This window comes from Leuresthes tenuis, unplaced genomic scaffold, assembly GCF_036924035.1.
Source record: "Leuresthes tenuis unplaced genomic scaffold, fLeuTen1.0.hap1 SCAF_18, whole genome shotgun sequence".
NCBI lineage: Eukaryota > Metazoa > Chordata > Actinopteri > Atheriniformes > Atherinopsidae > Leuresthes > Leuresthes tenuis.
Window position 1 is genome coordinate 3,227,411 of NW_027325372.1, and position 17,561 is coordinate 3,244,971.

Here is a 17,561-nt window from a genome sequence, read left to right on the forward strand (position 1 = left end):
AGACGCACAAACCAACCGTAAACAAATGCAAAAGACCAGGAAGAGATCCATATGACCACAGAAGGACACAACAAAAGCAAAACCATCAAAAAGAGGAGCAAATGAGTACTAAGAAAAGCAAAATGACCTACAAGAGGAACAAAACAATCATATTACGATGAATAATTACATATGAAATAATGACATTATCTAAAATAAGAAAAGGTTGATAAACAACAAAAATTAAATGCAAGTGAAAGAAACAAAAACGGTATCAGAAAAAGAACTTGTTTAGAACTATTCTAAACATCAAAAAATGATTCAAACTCAAAATAAGAAATGTAAAAAGAACCACAGAAATACTAAATAACAGAAGGACATTCAGAATGTTCAGAAAGAGTTCATAAATGTTCAGAAAGAGTTCATAAATGTTCAGAAAGAGTTCATAAATGTTCAGAAAGAGTTCATCATCATCAGAAGAGACAAAAAAGACGATAAAAAACTAAATAAACCATTTCAGCTGAGGAGCATTTGTTGTTAGGGGAAAAGCAGCAAAGCAAACCTGGAGGCAGCCTTATTATTTTTCACTCTGAATAATTTCTAACATCTCATTTCAAAACGTGGAACATCTGCAAGAAGAAATATTCTTCCAAGATGGCTGTCCAAGGAAAATGTAATCAGATTACATGTAATTTCTCATCTGTCTCATGCGAAAAGAAAATCAAAATGTTACTTTTAATTTAGTTGGTGTTGTTGCTATGTTTGGACATTCACCATCTTTTCTGTATGTTTAAAACATGTATTTAAATCAGTGAATGTCCGTTTGAAGTTGACATCGGTTCCAACCGCCATTTTCGATTATGTTAGCAACCGGTAAAAAATAACCGCTGGTGATGTTATAAGCATTTTTAATAAGTGAGGTTTATGTTGAAATTGTTTATTGTATGGCACAGATTCCCAGTGGAAAATAACTTTAATGTCCAGTGTGGGTTTTGAACGGTTATCTGTCACCGAGCTTCGTTCTCCATGTGGGGTCGCTGAAGCTCCATTTACCGCCGGCCGCTATGGAAGCTAGCCGCCAAGTAGCTCTTCCCCACCGGCTATGAAATTCCTGTGGCGGAGCTTCCTGGTGTGGCCGGTAGAGAGGGGTGAAAGACAGAAACCGAGAAACCTGAGCGGCAGCAGAGGGAGGAAGAGAGACGAGAAATACACACGTACACATTCACATAAGAGCCAGTGAGACCGCAAAGCCTCGGATAGAAGCGGCCATTACGGCTGGCAAGCATGTTGGGAGCTCGGGCGGCTCGCTGTGGATCCTCGGGACGCCGACGCAGCCTGGGATAGGAAGCCGGATACATTCGTCGCCGATTTTGGGGACGGAAACGAACACACTGACCCCTCTCATTAGACACTCATCTCTGTGTGCAGGACAGACTCCCTCCCTCACACAACCACAGGAGGCACAAAAAGCAGCACTGGCCGACTGGAAGCTGATTTTACTGGAGGGACACCGAGCGATGCGGCTGTGTGGTCCCGCACACACACTAACGGCGATTATGGATAGATAACGTTTATGTAACCTTCACTTGCATCTTCAACGTCTTATTTTTTTGGTAAATTACAAGGTTTTGGTGTATTTTTATCCTCTGAAGTATCCTTAAGGATTATCCAACCCCGCTTTCAAGTGAGCTTTCGTGTGCGTCAATGCATCAAAGCCAGTAGTCCCACACGGGCTGCTGGTAAATTGGACGCCGGGGCGAGGAGGAGCCGGAGCGGGAGGCTCGACGCGCAGCAGCGGACCGGGTCACTGCGGTAATCTGCGGGCCGACCCTGTGTACTTTCCAACCAGGCTGCACAGCCACCATGGCTGGGTTCATACCGGGTCTGCTACCGACAAACCACTCCCAGGAGAAGGAGTTCGCCCAGGCTTATGAGGATGTACTGGAGCGATATAAAGGTAAGGTGAAAATCAAAAGAAGCTCTGAATAGTCTGCAGAACTGTTCTAAAAGAGGATGCATATGAATGCAGAGTGAATGTTGACATCATGTGGCCACACGTTAATGGTTTGGGACACCTTCATGCCTGCCTTTGGGGATATTTCGGGATGAGATGCACCCAAACTTGTGGCACAGAGAGTGTAAGATGATCTTTGGGCTGACAGCCAGCTCAGCGGCCTCTCTGTTAATGTGGTTGGTTTCATTGTTTGATATTTATATCTCTGCCACATCACAGGACTGGCTCACTTTTCAGGAAGCATCTCCCACCAGCAGATTTCCCCCCACTCGGCCTCAGCTCCTGTTTGTCCTGTAAACATCACAGCTGAGGTTCACTTGGTGTCTGACCGGGTTTTAAAACTCTTAAAGATGAGAACGAGAACTGGAGCGAAGTAATTGGGCTGCTCCGGGTCTTTCTGTGTGTTTGTGGCCGGTATTGTTCCCACCAGCGTTGAGACTTGCTGTTTTATAATCCCAGTGACAGGGCGCTTTAAAGATGAATGCCTCCACTGGCTGGCACTGACAGTGGGGAGGGGGAGGATGGGGGTGCTGACAGCCACTAGGCTTGGGTCACATCTGTGATGCTGGCTCTGATGAAAAGGAGGTGGCTTTTAATTATTGATCATTCTAATGAAACTTAACTCCTTGGGGTTTGGGTATTAGGTTCTGTGTGTTGCTGTCAGACGTGTTTGTGGGAAGGAGTTTCATCTCTAAACTCGAATATCTTCTGTTTCAGCAACTTTCTGTGGCAAGGTTTTGCTTAACTCTTGTGATCTGGAGACTTGGGAGTAGCCTGTCTGACAGAGGAAATGCAAAAAAAAAACGGATCTGGGGCTGATCTAGCCTATATTTGGCTGCTTTTTGCAGGCTCTTCATTCAGAGCTCATCGAGCTGTAACCAACAGGAAAGTGTGTGAAATGAACTCTGCAACACCTTTATTTGACCTTTTTCACCTTGACATTCTGATAGCTCCATGTTGTAGCACGAGATCTGCATTTTATTTCCAGAAATCTGTTTATATGACAGGCGTTAATGTCCGGTTTAAGTTAGAATGGGTTAAAGTTGCACTAATACCTCCAATAAAGCTGTCTTCCTCTGGAGCTTTGGGATGGATTCCCTTTGGTGTGCAGACAGTCCATCTCTCTCCATTAAAGTGCCTGTTGTCGATCACGGCTTTCCCGCAGTTTTATCTCCAAGCTTTGCTTTGATAAATAAACGAGGCATCAGAGACACTATTTCCCATCTGAGACATGATTAAGGAGCACAACTTAAGCACACTGATATAAGTGGAGCTTTGCCCGGCCTTCTGACCGTCCTGCCACGCCACGCTGAGTATCCTGCAGCAAAGCTGCTTTTCAGCCGGCGGTTTGGGCGATTTAAGGCTCCTGGAAGTGTTGTATTGTTTCTTTTTTTAAATCTGCTTCCCTCTCCCTGTTTATTTTGGTGCAGACACCAGATTTACCCCATTGTTTGGTTTAAAGCTACAACAGATTCATGACAAAGTGAGACCTTTTCGGGGCGGTTTCAGTGCTGGTTTGGAGCCGGTGGCAAACATCAAACTTTGAGAATCTTATTCAGACTGACTTTAACTTTGTAACTGAGGAATTTTGGGGGGAAAAACTGCATTTCTGCACTTTTGGTCCGAGTTTCCGACCTCGCCGTTGGAACCAGGCCCATTTCAGATCATCGTGGTTTAATGGTTGTCTTCATTCAGACAAAAGAACAGCTGGATGAGACGGAAGAAATAATATCTCCACATTTCCTCCGGACTTGAGGCCCATTTAATGGCGTCTGCTCGTATCTGCAGTGCGGAGTTTAAACTTTACAAAGTGTAAAAGGGAGTTATTCATCTTCCTGTTTATTTTAGATAAATGTCTGTTATTTATCACAAGAGTTGGATTATTTGCAGGCTTATAGAATTGAGCATTTATTTGTGTGATTCGATACTCGGCTGCTGAACATGACGTTTACAGGCAGAACGATGGGCTCTTTGGCCTCAGAAAAGCCCCTTTGTTCAGTCAATTTTAACGTTTTATTCTAAATATTGTACTCAAAGTGTGTTTTTTGACTATTAATGTGGAAAACCTGCTTGTAGTTTAGTTGAAATAAGCCAACGAGCTTGAAATGACTTCAGCTTTATGGAAATTAATGCTTCCTTTTCTGATTGCTTATTGATTAGATGGTTCCCAGCAGTTAGCTCCACCTACCTTAAGTGAAATAAAACAGAAGTCACATTAGAAGTGTTGGAAATGGAACTTTTACTATGGTTTGACAGCAGATAAAACTGGTTAACTGATTGTTTTTGGACCTGAGACTCGTCCTCTGATGAGTTTCTGTAAAGATGGATGAATGAGTGATCCTGGACGGCGCTGTTTTCCATCAGATTAGTTGTTTCTCATCCTTTCTCTGTTTAGTCGATGTCATACCCTGTAAATGTAGGTTTTCAGACGGCTGTCGGCTGTGTGTGACTCACTCGTGGTCGTAGTCGGGGTAAACCTGCACAGAAATGGGAACTTGGCGTGAGGGATTTAATTCTCTGAAACTGGAGGTGGACATTGGATACAGTTTAAATGATTCAAGGCCGTTGGGGAGGTTGTGTACGTGTTTGTGCATCTTTGACGGTGTGTGGAACAATGGCAGGATATTAAAGCGGCAGCGATGGGCTCGTGTGTGGAAAAACACCGGGACCTGAGTCAGAAAACAGCCGCTGAGTCAGTGGAAGGCAGATGGGTCGAGGCTGGCTGACAACACCTTCGCTGTGGGTTCTGCTCCTCTGCCGGTTTCTGTCACGATCCTCATTAGACCAACGTGAGAACAAAGTTCACTGAAACACCACGGCTGTTGAGAATGTGTTCAGAGCCAAACACGAACCAGGAAACCTGAGAGGAAACAGAACAATTGAACGAGCTGGTCGGCAACCTCTTAGCCGTAAATATAGCCATGAGGTCATGTGTGACCCAAACACAGCGATAAGACACTTCTTCTCCGCCTGAGGACCTCAAACAGGCCTCAGCTCTGATGGTTGGCAGCAGATTCTCGGTGTGAGTTCAACACCTTGAACTCTGGCTTCTGTTTACGCTTTTTGTTGTGCGTTTAAGAGAAATGAACCTGATTAAAGATCGAAATGAACCTGATTAAAGAACGAAATGAACCCGATTAAAGATCGAAATGAACCCGATTTAAAGATCGAAATGAACCCGATTAAAGATCGAAATGAACCCGATTAAAGATCGAAATGAACCCGATTAAAGATCGAAATGAACCCGATTTAAAGATCGAAATGAACCCGATTAAAGATCGAAATGAACCCGATTTAAAGATCGAAATGAACCCGATTAAAGATCGAAATGAACCCGATTAAAGATCGAAATGAACCCGATTAAAGATCGAAATGAACCCGATTAAAGATCGAAATGAACCCGATTTAAAGATCGAAATGAACCCGATTAAAGATCGAAATGAACCCGATTAAAGATCGAAATGAACCCGATTTAAAGATCGAAATGAACCCGATTAAAGATCGAAATGAACCCGATTAAAGATCGAAATGAACCCGATTAAAGATCGAAATGAACCCGATTTAAAGATCGAAATGAACCCGATTAAAGATCGAAATGAACCCGATTAAAGATCGAAATGAACCCGATTAAAGATTGAAATGAACCCGATTTAAAGATCGAAATGAACCCGATTAAAGATCGAAATGAACCCGATTGAAGATCGAAATGAACCCGATTAAAGATCGAAATGAACCCGATTAAAGATCGAAATGAACCCGATTTAAAGATCGAAATGAACCCGATTAAAGATCGAAATGAACCCGATTAAAGATCGAAATGAACCCGATTAAAGATCGAAATGAACCCGATTTAAAGATCGAAATGAACCCGATTAAAGATCGAAATGAACCCGATTAAAGATCGAAATGAACCCGATTAAAGATCGAAATGAACCCGATTAAAGATCGAAATGAACCCGATTTAAAGATCGAAATGAACCCGATTAAAGATCGAAATGAACCCGATTAAAGATCGAAATGAACCCGATTAAAGATTGAAATGAACCCGATTTAAAGATCGAAATGAACCCGATTAAAGATCGAAATGAACCCGATTGAAGATCGAAATGAACCCGATTAAAGATCGAAATGAACCCGATTAAAGATCGAACTGAACCCGATTTAAAGATCGAAATGAACCCGATTAAAGATCGAAATGAACCCGATTTAAAGATCGAAATGAACCCGATTAAAGATCGAAATGAACCCGATTAAAGATCGAAATGAACCCGATTAAAGATCGAAATGAACCCGATTAAAGATCGAAATGAACCCGATTTAAAGATCGAAATGAACCCGATTAAAGATCGAAATGAACCCGATTAAAGATCGAAATGAACCCGATTTAAAGATCGAAATGAACCCGATTAAAGATCGAAATGAACCCGATTAAAGATCGAAATGAACCCGATTTAAAGATCGAAATGAACCCGATTAAAGATCGAAATGAACCCGATTAAAGATCGAAATGAACCCGATTAAAGATCGAAATGAACCCGATTAAAGATCGAAATGAACCCGATTAAAGATCGAAATGAACCCGATTAAAGATCGAAATGAACCCGATTAAAGATCGAAATGAACCCGATTTAAAGATCGAAATGAACCCGATTGAAGATCGAAATGAACCCGATTGAAGATCGAAATGAACCCGATTAAAGATCGAAATGAACCCGATTAAAGATCGAAATGAACCCGATTAAAGATCGAAATGAACCCGATTGAAGATCGAAATGAACCCGATTGAAGATTAAAATGACCTTTCCAGTCAAACATGAAAGTCACATGACTGACCGGCGTCCTCCCGGTGATGACATAACGACGCTCGCAGAGATTAAAGTCATTCTTATAGAGGAGTTCGCTCCGTTTTCCCTCGTTGTTCTTTACTTCTCGAGTTTTAACCACTAGCAGCGTCTCCTCTACACGATGACGCCGCTCAGCTGAGTTTATTCGCTTTAAACCCGTCAATGGAAACGTTTCCGTTTAGCATTTCTTTTTTGAGGCTTATCAGAAGATCTCTTTAGGATTTTCCTCCCCAGAGAGTGGAAACCCGGCTTATGTGATGACTGAATAAGTTTGATTGTGCTGATCAAGCAAACGCCCCATTTTCTACCCATAAAAAGTGATATTTTCCTTTTTAAATAGTTTTTATACCTTTTATCACTTGTGATTCACTCAGAATCAAAGCATTATATTATTTAAAGTATGCTGTACATTTACTGTGACACATGTTCAGACCGGACGTGCACACGACGTGCACACAACGTGCACACAACGTGCACACAACGTGCACACACCCATCAGTCTGACGGGCCTCATTTGGTTGTTAATCAGATTTTCTCCCCATCTTCTATTTTCACGCCACATTTTTCGCCTGAACGCCACTTTTAAAGCGCTACTTCCATTTATTCTGAATTGAACTTCAGCATAAACTTCAGGAACCTAAGAAGAGACACAGGAAGTGCTCCAGGACGTGTTCGGAGCCGAGTGTTTGCTCTTCCCGTTCCACAGACCCACGTTCGTACGAACAGAGCAGACAGAGGAATCTGTTTGAAGCGCCGCTTTGAATCTAATCTTGAACTTTCTTTGTAGCTCTGCCTGGAAAATGAAGCACATCTGAACTCATGTGACCCGATTAGAGGTAGAATTAGACTCTGAAAACAAAGGTTGCTCCGGTTCACATTCGCTTATTAGAGAAGTGATCATAGGAGGAAACGAGCTCTGGCGAATAGATAGAAAAGCAGGGCTGGAGACAAAGAGAGGGGAGGGAATAAGAGTCTTTCACCACAGAGGGACGGAGGGTAAAGAAGCAGATATGGGAGCTACTGGCCGTCCCAGAGTTGGATCATTACAGCTGGATTTTTCCATGTGGCCTAGTTTTCCCTTTCTAACTCCCTCGCTCCGGGTCTCCTCTCACGGTAGATTTCAGCATCCCCTCCTCTTCCTCGTCCTCCTCCTCCTTTCTTCCCTCAGTCATCAAACGGTCTCGGATCACGCTGTGGTCACAGTATTTTCCACTTGCTTGACTATATTCTGTATTTAGAGCCCATCTCAGTTTGCTTTCCTTTCAGTCAGCTGTGCTGTGAGTAGCACTTTCATTTCCCACCTTCTGTCTTTATTCAGGGCCCTCCACTTTCTCACTTACCTCCTAATTATTTCTAATTCCCTCCTCCCCTTCCCGCTCTACCGCGCCACTTCCTGTTTAGTCACGCTCTCCAGCACGCTCCTGCCGTCACAGTCGGCAGGAAAAGCAAGTGCTGTCAGATCTGCGGCAGGGATAACCAGCCGCTGGTCGAGCTCCTCATCCTCATCCTGCTGGGACACAGCAGTCCAACAGAAAGTGTATCAAACCGGACATTTAGCGGAGCGTTTTCCCCAAGCAAACATTCCCTCTGACAGATTCAGAGGCCCTGACTGTTCATTTTAATGCACTGGATGTATTTACAGTGAAAATAAGCCACAGTGCAGAGTACAAACACAGCTGAAACACTGCTGTGTGCAAATAGGATTCCTCAGTCTGCTGCATTCACCACATTTTATCTTTGCATCCAGTAAATCTGTCCCCGCTCCCCCTTTTCTGCCCCTCCGGGTTCTTACATAACCAGCACCCAGCTGATTTTTAGTAGAGTAATCAATGAGCTTCATTGTGTGTCTGCCTGTGTGTGTGTGTGTGTGTGTGTGTGTGTCAGGGGGGGAAATTGAACGGTCGTGCTGGCTGCAGCCAGTGAGTGTGAAATATTTGCTCCGGCGTGTAAGTGTTTGTGCATATCTGCAGCAACAGTGAGGCTCTCTTCTGTCCGCGGTGAACAGGGTCTGAATTCATGGCCGAGGACTGTGTGGCACGCATCCTTTAAGCGTTTTGTCCCGTCTCCGCGGGCGCTTCCTAAAGACTCGCTGTAAACTCTGACCGCCGTCCCACAGTGTGAGCATTCAGCTCAAGAAAAAGAAACTGGGTCACGATATCAGATGATGTCGCCGTGCACGTCTGTGAGCTTGATGAGGAGGCAGAAAGAGGAGCACTCTGCTGTTGTTTTCACCTCAGCGACACGCTGACAGCTGCTTTGATTTAACAGCTTTTCCTCCAGCTTTAGCCAACATTTTTAAAAGTCTGGCTTCTTTTTCTTACTGCTCTGTTTTTGGAGTTGACATTTCTTGATGATAAAGAGCAGAAGGAAAGGAACAACATCTGCCTCACCTTTCACCAGATGTTACCTGTGAGGCAGCTGTGACATTTGAAATGTTTTACTGTCTTTTTGTGATCAGTTGCAGCTAAAATGGCTCAATTTAAACACATGTGCCGAATCATAAAATGCACATCTGCATCTGCATCTTTAGACAGAATGATGTAGAACAAACATCTGTGTATTTCTACACCTGTAATTACTACTATGATACATATATTTTTGGGTACTTTACTGCCTCTGTTGCCACAAAAATGTAATTTCAAGTGTAACATCTGCAGTAAGTGAGGGAAAAAGATTTACTCATGACATTTAACTGCGTTAAACAACAGTAATGATCATTAAAGTGTAGATTAATTCGGTGTACCTTAAACGCACCATGAAGCCTCTTGTTTTCAGTTTTCAAAGTGATCTGGATCCACGATCTGTCCTTTTAGCTTTAACCGTGTTTCCAGACGATTACGGATGCATTTACATGCAAAATGTCTGAGGACTTTCTAGTTAAATGCACAGAAAATGCAGCTGCTTTGCTCTGGAAACCCACCTTCCTTTTATTTTTCATCCACAGTGGCTAATTTTAGCTGCCCAAGTGTTTCTGGCTCAACTTCAGCCACTTAAAAGGAGCATAAAGAGGGGAAAAAGTCCAGCAACAGCTGTAAGATGTGGAGGAAATGTATTCTTTGACCAACATGTTTCAGCTTGTGGCCTTGTAGAATGAGACTGAAGAATGCCATGTCTGCTTTCCCACATTTTCAAGGCCGCCTGATAACGCACGCAGATAACTTAACAGAAACAGAAGAACTGAAATCAGGGTGAACATGCAGCTTATCTCGCCTGGTGCTCGCCTCGTCGTTGCTTTGTGAAGGTTGGAAGCGTCAGAGGGATGAAGGAGGATGGTGGAGACGGACAGAAAACGCTGGATGAATTAATCATGAAGGCAGCTCTAAGAGCAACATATGGGACAGCGGTTTGTGTGCAGCGAGCATCGATTGTGCTCTGCTGCACCGGCCTGCAACACAGCTCCTCTTTTATCTCTTAAATCCTTCATTCCTCGTCTTTCCCCGTCCACAGAGAGATTTTTTTATTCTTTTCATGCTAATTCACAGATTAGCTCGTGTTCTGGTGTTAAGCTGCTCCTACCCATTCTGTCCTCTTTATTAGCACATCCTCCTCTTTTCTTTCTTTCTATCACACTATTTTCTGCCAGTGTTCACACCCGGTGTGATCTATCATATCGTGATAAATCTTCGTTTATTCACCCTCTGCAGGCCGAAGGCAGGCTGCTGCTGGCAGTTGTGGAAGGTTATTCTGCACCTCCTTCTGTCCCGTTGTGCAGAGAAATGTTATTCAATCGGCCTCAGTCCTGGCGAGCCTGATTCAGAGAGGGTGCTTATAGGAATGAGAGTGATGTGTGGATATTTTTAAGATGAGCTAAGCTTTGAGGTGATGTCACCTGCACATTCACTACTAAGCTCATAGAGTTCTGGATATGCCACACAGCTGGAATCCCCTTTCTTATTTTGCATGTATAATTGAAGCGCACTGAAGTCACTGATGGAAGATGATAAAATAGACAAATGAGCAACAAGGTTACAAAGAAGATAAAGATGTGTTTTAGGCCCCGACGCTGTGTGGCAAAGTGATTCAGGTTGTTTGTTTCGGTTCGTCTAAATCCATCAGAGTCACAAGGAAAGCCCCAGGACCCGAGGCTGCAGCTGATGCTGGAGTCTGACTTATTATTTTGAGTCACACAGACTTTTTAAAACGTTTAAAAGCTTTTAAACGAATCGAACCATCAGAGAGTTGATGGTGACCGTTACAGAAGAATTCAGTGACGTATATTGTGTTAAAAAAGAAGCCAGAGGCTTCGTCTAAAATCATTAAAACAGAACATTAAAGCCACTTGCCTAACAGTGTGTTGCCTTCACAGCTCTGCTCCATCGGGGCCTGAAGGCAGGACCTCTGAGCGTCCCGTTGTGTCCCACACTGAGCACATTCTTCAGGGTTTATTTACCCGGTGACGCAGTTAAGGTGGATGGATTCTGTTAAAGTACCATTAAAAATCCTGCAGATATCACTTCCCCCGCCTGTGGTTTTTTATGTGACGGCTGGTCAGGGCATAAACTTAAACACACTTTTTATCCAGGCCTCCTAATGACTGTGTGAACTGTCAGATCTGATTGGCTGATTTTTGCCCTTAAATCTCGTGAGATCAGGGTGGCTGTGAGAGTTGAATCAGGGTGACTTTTAATCTGCTCCAATTCCTCCGCCGGTGACTCTCAGCTGACGCTACGCACCAGAGCGTGGCCACAAACCAACACGCACACACAGGAGCCTCAGCAAGGAGGGTGGACGCTGTGACATCATCACCGCATCGTGGCGGTGAACCTTTGTTTCTCCTTTTTTTTTGTTTAAATAAAGTTTTGACTGAAGCGGTCAGATTAAAACAGTCCAACAGCTCTTTTACAGTACAACTACCTCCACTGAGTTTGGTCGTTTGGTTAAGGTTAAAGCACGATTTTTACATAAATCAACTCCTTTAAGTTTAAGTTTGGGGAAAAGCCGAACCAGTTAAACCATTAACGGAGCTGGACCGACTGTTACGTTCTGTTTTAATTCTGAGCCAAAGCTTCACGCTATGCCTCCGGCTCAACCTTTCTTAAACAGAACCCCTCCGATCACTGAGCTACCTGTAGCTGCTAATGCTAATGCTAATGCTAATTTCTGGGTCTGCTCTCATACAGACCCGTGTTCCCCCTCGGCTCCTTCGTTCCTCCAAGGAACATCGTCTGTGTGCCCCCCCCCCCTCTGCCTTCAAGAAGCTCTGGAAATCCCTGCTTTTCTGAGAATACCTCCACTCATTACAAACCAATCACTAACTACGCTTCTCATTCATCTCTTGAACTGCTCTTAACTGACCCAAACACAGGTTTAGGTGGTCTAGCTGCCTGTTGACTTTGTAATTGTTTATTGTAAATAGTTCTAAGTTAGTCTCTTTGGATAAAAGCGTCTGAATCAAACTATAGATCACACTACGATCTCTCTGCTTTGGGACATTGTCGTTAGATGCTAACCTTAACAACCGTTTTCAAGGATAAATTGGCTGCTTTTATACAGATGTTTTCTAGTCTCATTGATTCCTCAAATTGCTTTTACAATTCTTAGCAGTCAGATGTCCTCACAGGGATATAAAACTCAATTTAATATATCTATTATAATAGAAAAAAGACTCATTATCCCTGTTCTTTCTGCAGATCTTTTCAGAACTACATGATCCGAACAGTGTGACAGAGTTGTGTTTAAGTTGTGTCATCAGTACCCAAACATGTGTTCTGGGTATTTCTCCTTTAATGACTTTCTGTTTTTCAGATACGAGCGTTTGATCTCTTTTAGCTCTTTATGTATTTAAACATTAAACCTTTTATTTGTTCTGAGCTTTGGACGGTTCCTTGGCCTTTTTATTTTTCTATTTTTCTATATTTTTCTAATTTTAAAGACTAAACTTGTTGTCAGTTGCATCCTTGGTCGAGCGTTTCCTTCTGGTTCCTCTCTCAGTGTATTGCTTACACTCCGCTCTCCATTGCTTTGTGTGTTAATGTGTGTGTGCTCGTGCGTGTGGGATGCTGTGAGGATTTGCCATTCAAATCAGTCTGTGAGGGTAATCTGGTCCATCCTGGCTGGATGTCAAACAGACAGCCCCCCCAGCAGGGGCCGAGCCCTAATCCCATTCATCTACTTTACTACGCCAACGCCATGGCGAGGAATCAGGACACCCCCATCACCGTGGACCGCTCCACTCCCCGCCGTCTCTGAGGTGGCAGGGCTGTACCACTGAGGCTGCTGCTGCGGGGGGGTGGGTTGCTGTGGTGGATTTTTGGATGAATCTAAGACTGATTGTGGTTCACAGAGATAATGCAGCTATTTAACAGAGGCTGATAAGATAAAACACTGTCATCTCAGTCTTTACACTCTTCTTCTGTGAATTTCTGACAAGCAGAGTTCAGATTCGTCCTGCACCTGCAGCCTTTCTCTGAAACACTGTGCTGCTCCCACACAGACGCTGCGATCAGGCTGCAGTAATTTAAATGCCTTTCTTTTAAGTGCAGAGCCGTTCAGACTCCCAACAATCCCCCTGTAAGCTTCTTGTCTTTTTGTGTCAGCAGTAATGTCCTCCTCCTTTCCCTCCTCCCACCTCCTCTGAGAACATCACTCAGTTTTATGGCCGTGTGAATAAAATCAAGGTAAAGACATGGGCCTCGAAGTTCTCAGTGTTTTTCTCAATGATCTCCTTTAAGTCATTGCTCTTCGGAGGAGGAAACTGTAGGATTCTTACTCTTAGTCTTTGGTTATTACCTCACATGGCAGCTGAGGCCACAGTACCATACGAGTAAAGCTGAATTCATGGTTTCTGTGTTTACTCGTCTGCAAGGCTTGTTTGTTGTGGATTGCTCTACGTCTGGATGAAGTAAATAACTTATTTTTCAACAGACCGGAGCAGATTTCGGCAACGAAACTAACCAAAGCGTGGCAGTATTTCACTCAAGGTGGACCACAATGGACGAAGCTAGCTTACCACGGTTCTGCCAGCGTGATGAGGACTCAAAATGTTGTAAAAAGACCAGACAGAAGGAGTGCCAGGAGACTCTCTAAAGGATTAAGAAAGTTGAACTTCAGCCAGGTCTTTATGTCATTTAGAGCTGTAGACTTGTATGGAAAGCTTTGTTGCAGCTCAACCAGATTTTAGTGAAAAATCAACTGATCTCGATTGGTTCGTGCTCGCGGTGGCAGCTAGCATAGATTTGGGTGCAGCTGGCATAGATTTGGATGCAGCTAGCATAGATTTAGATGCAGCTGGCATATGATTTGGATGCGGCTAGCATAGATTTGGATGCTGCTAGCATAGATTTGGATGCAGCTAGCATAGATTTGGGTGCAGCTGGCATAGATTTGGATGCAGCTTGCATAGATTTGGGTGCAGCTAGCATAGATTTAGATGCAGCTAGCATAGATTTGGATGCAGCTAGCATAGATTTAGATGCAGCTAGCATAGATTTAGATGCAGCTAGCATAGATTCGGATGCAGCTGGCATAGATTTGGATGCAGCTGGCATAGATTTGGATGCAGCTAGCATAGATTTGGATGCAGCTAGCATAGATTTGGATGCAGCTGGCATAGATTTGGATGCAGCTGGCATAGATTTGGATGCAGCTAGCATAGATTTAGATGCAGCTAGCATAGATTTGGATGCAGCTAGCATAGATTTGGATGCAGCTGGCCTAGATTTGGGCTTCAACACATCGCTCGCCGTGTCTGCGCTGGTGCTAGCACAGCTTTGCAAATGCATGTCTGAGAAATACGTTGGACAGTTGTCTACCTTGTGCTTGTGCTAGAGCTCGTTAGAACTGGTTGAACTTTCTGAAAATTGGTTGATTTACCGCAGCCGGAGAGTCCCTGCAGAGGCATGTCGATATGTCCCTTTAACCATCTCCTTCCAAACGCGTTTAAACCTCCATCAAAGTGTTTTAGATTTCTGTCGAGAACCACAGTGTTTCTCCCTGCAAACCAGTGTTTTATATCCGCATTGGCTGTGGGCCGAAAGGCGCTGCATGCAGAATATAAACCGGCTGTTTTGAGCTTGATCTGATCCAGCTGATGATATAAAATCAGCTGACAGTGTTTGTAAATGTGTCTGTGAATGTTGCTCCATGCTGCACACTGAGCAGTAGGGCTGAGCGATTTTATCGATATTTTGTTTCCTGATAAAGTATCGATTTTTCAGCTGTGAGTATTGATAGTTTTTTTATATATTTGTTTTTAATTTATTTTTAAATTCTTTTATTAGATTTATTTATATATATATATATATATATATATATATATATATATATATATATATATATATATATATATATATTATTTTTTAGCAAACTTTATTGAAAAGTCAGACGTTACAATTAGTGAAAACACAGAACATTAACATAATACAAAACAATGCCGGGGGGGGGGTCACAGTATACAAAACAGTGATAAATTAGTTCATAAAAATGTTATATAAAGTGCATAGTTCAGTGGTTTTGATGGCTTTTCTGTTTATAGATGTAGGATTGTTGTAATGTTTTGTTTTAGCTCCTTCTCATTAAAAAAGTTGGTTTGTGATTAGAGAATTTGGATTTGTGTTTATGGTATTTAGCAAGTAAAACAAGCAGGTTGATGATGTAATATTCACAACATAAACAGTCTGCGTACGCTGAAGACACGTTTGTGACATGTTTGTTTGTTTGTTTCTGTTTGTCTGGCGGTGTTGTTCTTCCAGGTCAAAGGTCGGACCACCGTCCAATCAGCGACGAGTCATGTCTAATCACACTGTCCCTTTAAAATCTTTCAAAAAATGATGTGTACTAAATTGTATTGAATGAAATCGTATCGTATCGCTGAATGTCGTGTATCGTATCGCGAGATTAGTGTATCCTACTAATGTAGTCCTAATGTACTAATGTAGTCCTACTGAGCAGCGTTCACAGTCGCCATCTTTAACTTTAAACAGCACACATTCTGAGTCCATGTTCCTCCACAGCTGCTTTGATGTTTATTGATCTGTCCTGAATTAGGCAGAGTAGATGCTCAGATCTCAGCATTTCCCAGGGTTTGGTCGGTCTTCTAAAGCACCAACTGACCACATCTTTTCTCGGACCCATCAAAGATTTGGTGCTGCTGCAGCAGCTGGATCCAGAGCTTTGGCAGTTCACATGGAAAGACCCGGTTCTAAGTCAGGCTCTGGTTCCGAGCCACGATGGTGGAAAACTGCCTGAGGTGTCGGCTGCTTTTGCTTGTGTTGGCGCCGCCGTTGGTCCTTTGGCTTTACCCTGCTGCAGGAAACGGGAGCGGAGACCCACGCTCAGGCTTTTCTAACAGGAAAACTTGTTCTTCTCTGACAGTTTCAGTCATCGATCAGCCGAGTTGCGTGTTTCGATAAAACTGCTTTAGTCTCCATCGAATGTTGCTTCAAACAGATGGAATCACGATCAGTCTGGCTGCAGAGTCACCATCTGCTTTAACTGTCAGACACGTGAGACGCTGGAGCTGCTGTCTGAGTCACCATCTTACGTTGATGAAACCCCCATCATACCATTCTCATGACTCCTTATCTTCTCCCCCGGTTTCATCGTTCTCTGTTATTTCCACCAACTCTACTGTGACACTTTTCTAACATTTTCACATCTCTTTTAACTCATCTTGATTTTCTTTATCACACGTTTCCATCTCCCGATCTCACCCTGGGACATTTTTCTGTCCCTCCTCTCTACCTTTATGAGCTCAGTAGTCGGAGCTGCTGTTAATCTCTTACGGTTGAAACTACTTCCCTTAACAGGCTTTGTTCCTAATTGAGAAACTCTAAAATTACCGACCTGCAGGCATGGATGTCTGTGTTAGCATGAATATCTCTGTGTGTTTTATTCCCCCCTCAGCATCAGGCTGAGTGGGGTGTCTCATTAGTCTTGAGCTCATCAGGGGCTATTTTGCAGATTGACCATCCCCATCAAGGTGACAGGCGATCAATAAGAAGCATTCCCACCTTCCTGTTTTTATTTTGATGGAATTCTTATTTACTCCCATTTGCATCGACCATAAGAGCTCAATCAATCATCGACCTGATTGAAGACGTCCTGTTTTCTATTCATATGCAGTCTTAGTTGGGTCACATCACAAGTATTGATTTTGCTGAGTGAGAGTGTGCGTCAGGAGGTTTTCTTCCAGCGTTTGAAGGCCTCACAGAGTCCGATCAATTGGAAAAGTATTGATATGCTGGGGGGTTTAACAGGCTAATGGATCGTTAGTCTGACAAAGCAGAGATAGAAATGAAGATGTGGACTGAGTCTGTTTTATACATTTGGTTTTCGCTCTGGTGAGAGAATAGAAGTCAGAGGTTTGGGTTGTTTGCTCAGATGTATCACCTGGATTCACAGCCATGTTTGAGGAGCTTTTGGTGTCACAGATCAGAAGTTTTATGATCAGTTTTCAATGCACCGGGTCAACATTTCTGTGTCATTATTTGTCATTAAGCCAACTACATTCTTTTTCTAAATGTAACCAGGAAATTGTGAGAAGAAGTGGAACAACTGGTCTGGAGCTCAGATCACATGATGTGTTCCCTTCCTCTTCAGCTGCCTTTTTGTGGATCTTGTCGGGCTTTTTATGAGTAAATGCTCCAGAATTATATCTACTGTATTGTCGGTGAATCCGTGCACCAACACCAAAATAAAAGCTCTTTTAGACCCAACAGGCCTTTTAAAAACAGCATTATTTAACTCCCTGGTGGTTCCAATGGGTTGCTTTGCATCATTTTGTC

The 17,561-nt window shown here is 43.1% G+C and overlaps 1 protein-coding gene across 13 annotated transcripts in view; it reads left to right on the forward strand.

The window, feature by feature from the left end:
- Positions 1–17,561, forward strand: part of macf1a (microtubule actin crosslinking factor 1a) — a 224,883-nt gene that overhangs the window by 27,131 nt on the left and 180,191 nt on the right. The window contains exon 1 of one of the 13 annotated variants that reach the window (XM_072371030.1): positions 1,171–1,936. The exons of the other annotated variants lie outside the window; for them this stretch is intronic. Within the exon in view, the coding sequence (XP_072227131.1) occupies positions 1,843–1,936 (94 nt within the window). The 5' untranslated portion in view covers positions 1,171–1,842. Of the gene's footprint in view, positions 1–1,170; positions 1,937–17,561 lie in introns of those variants that run through there. 13 annotated transcript variants of the gene reach the window in all.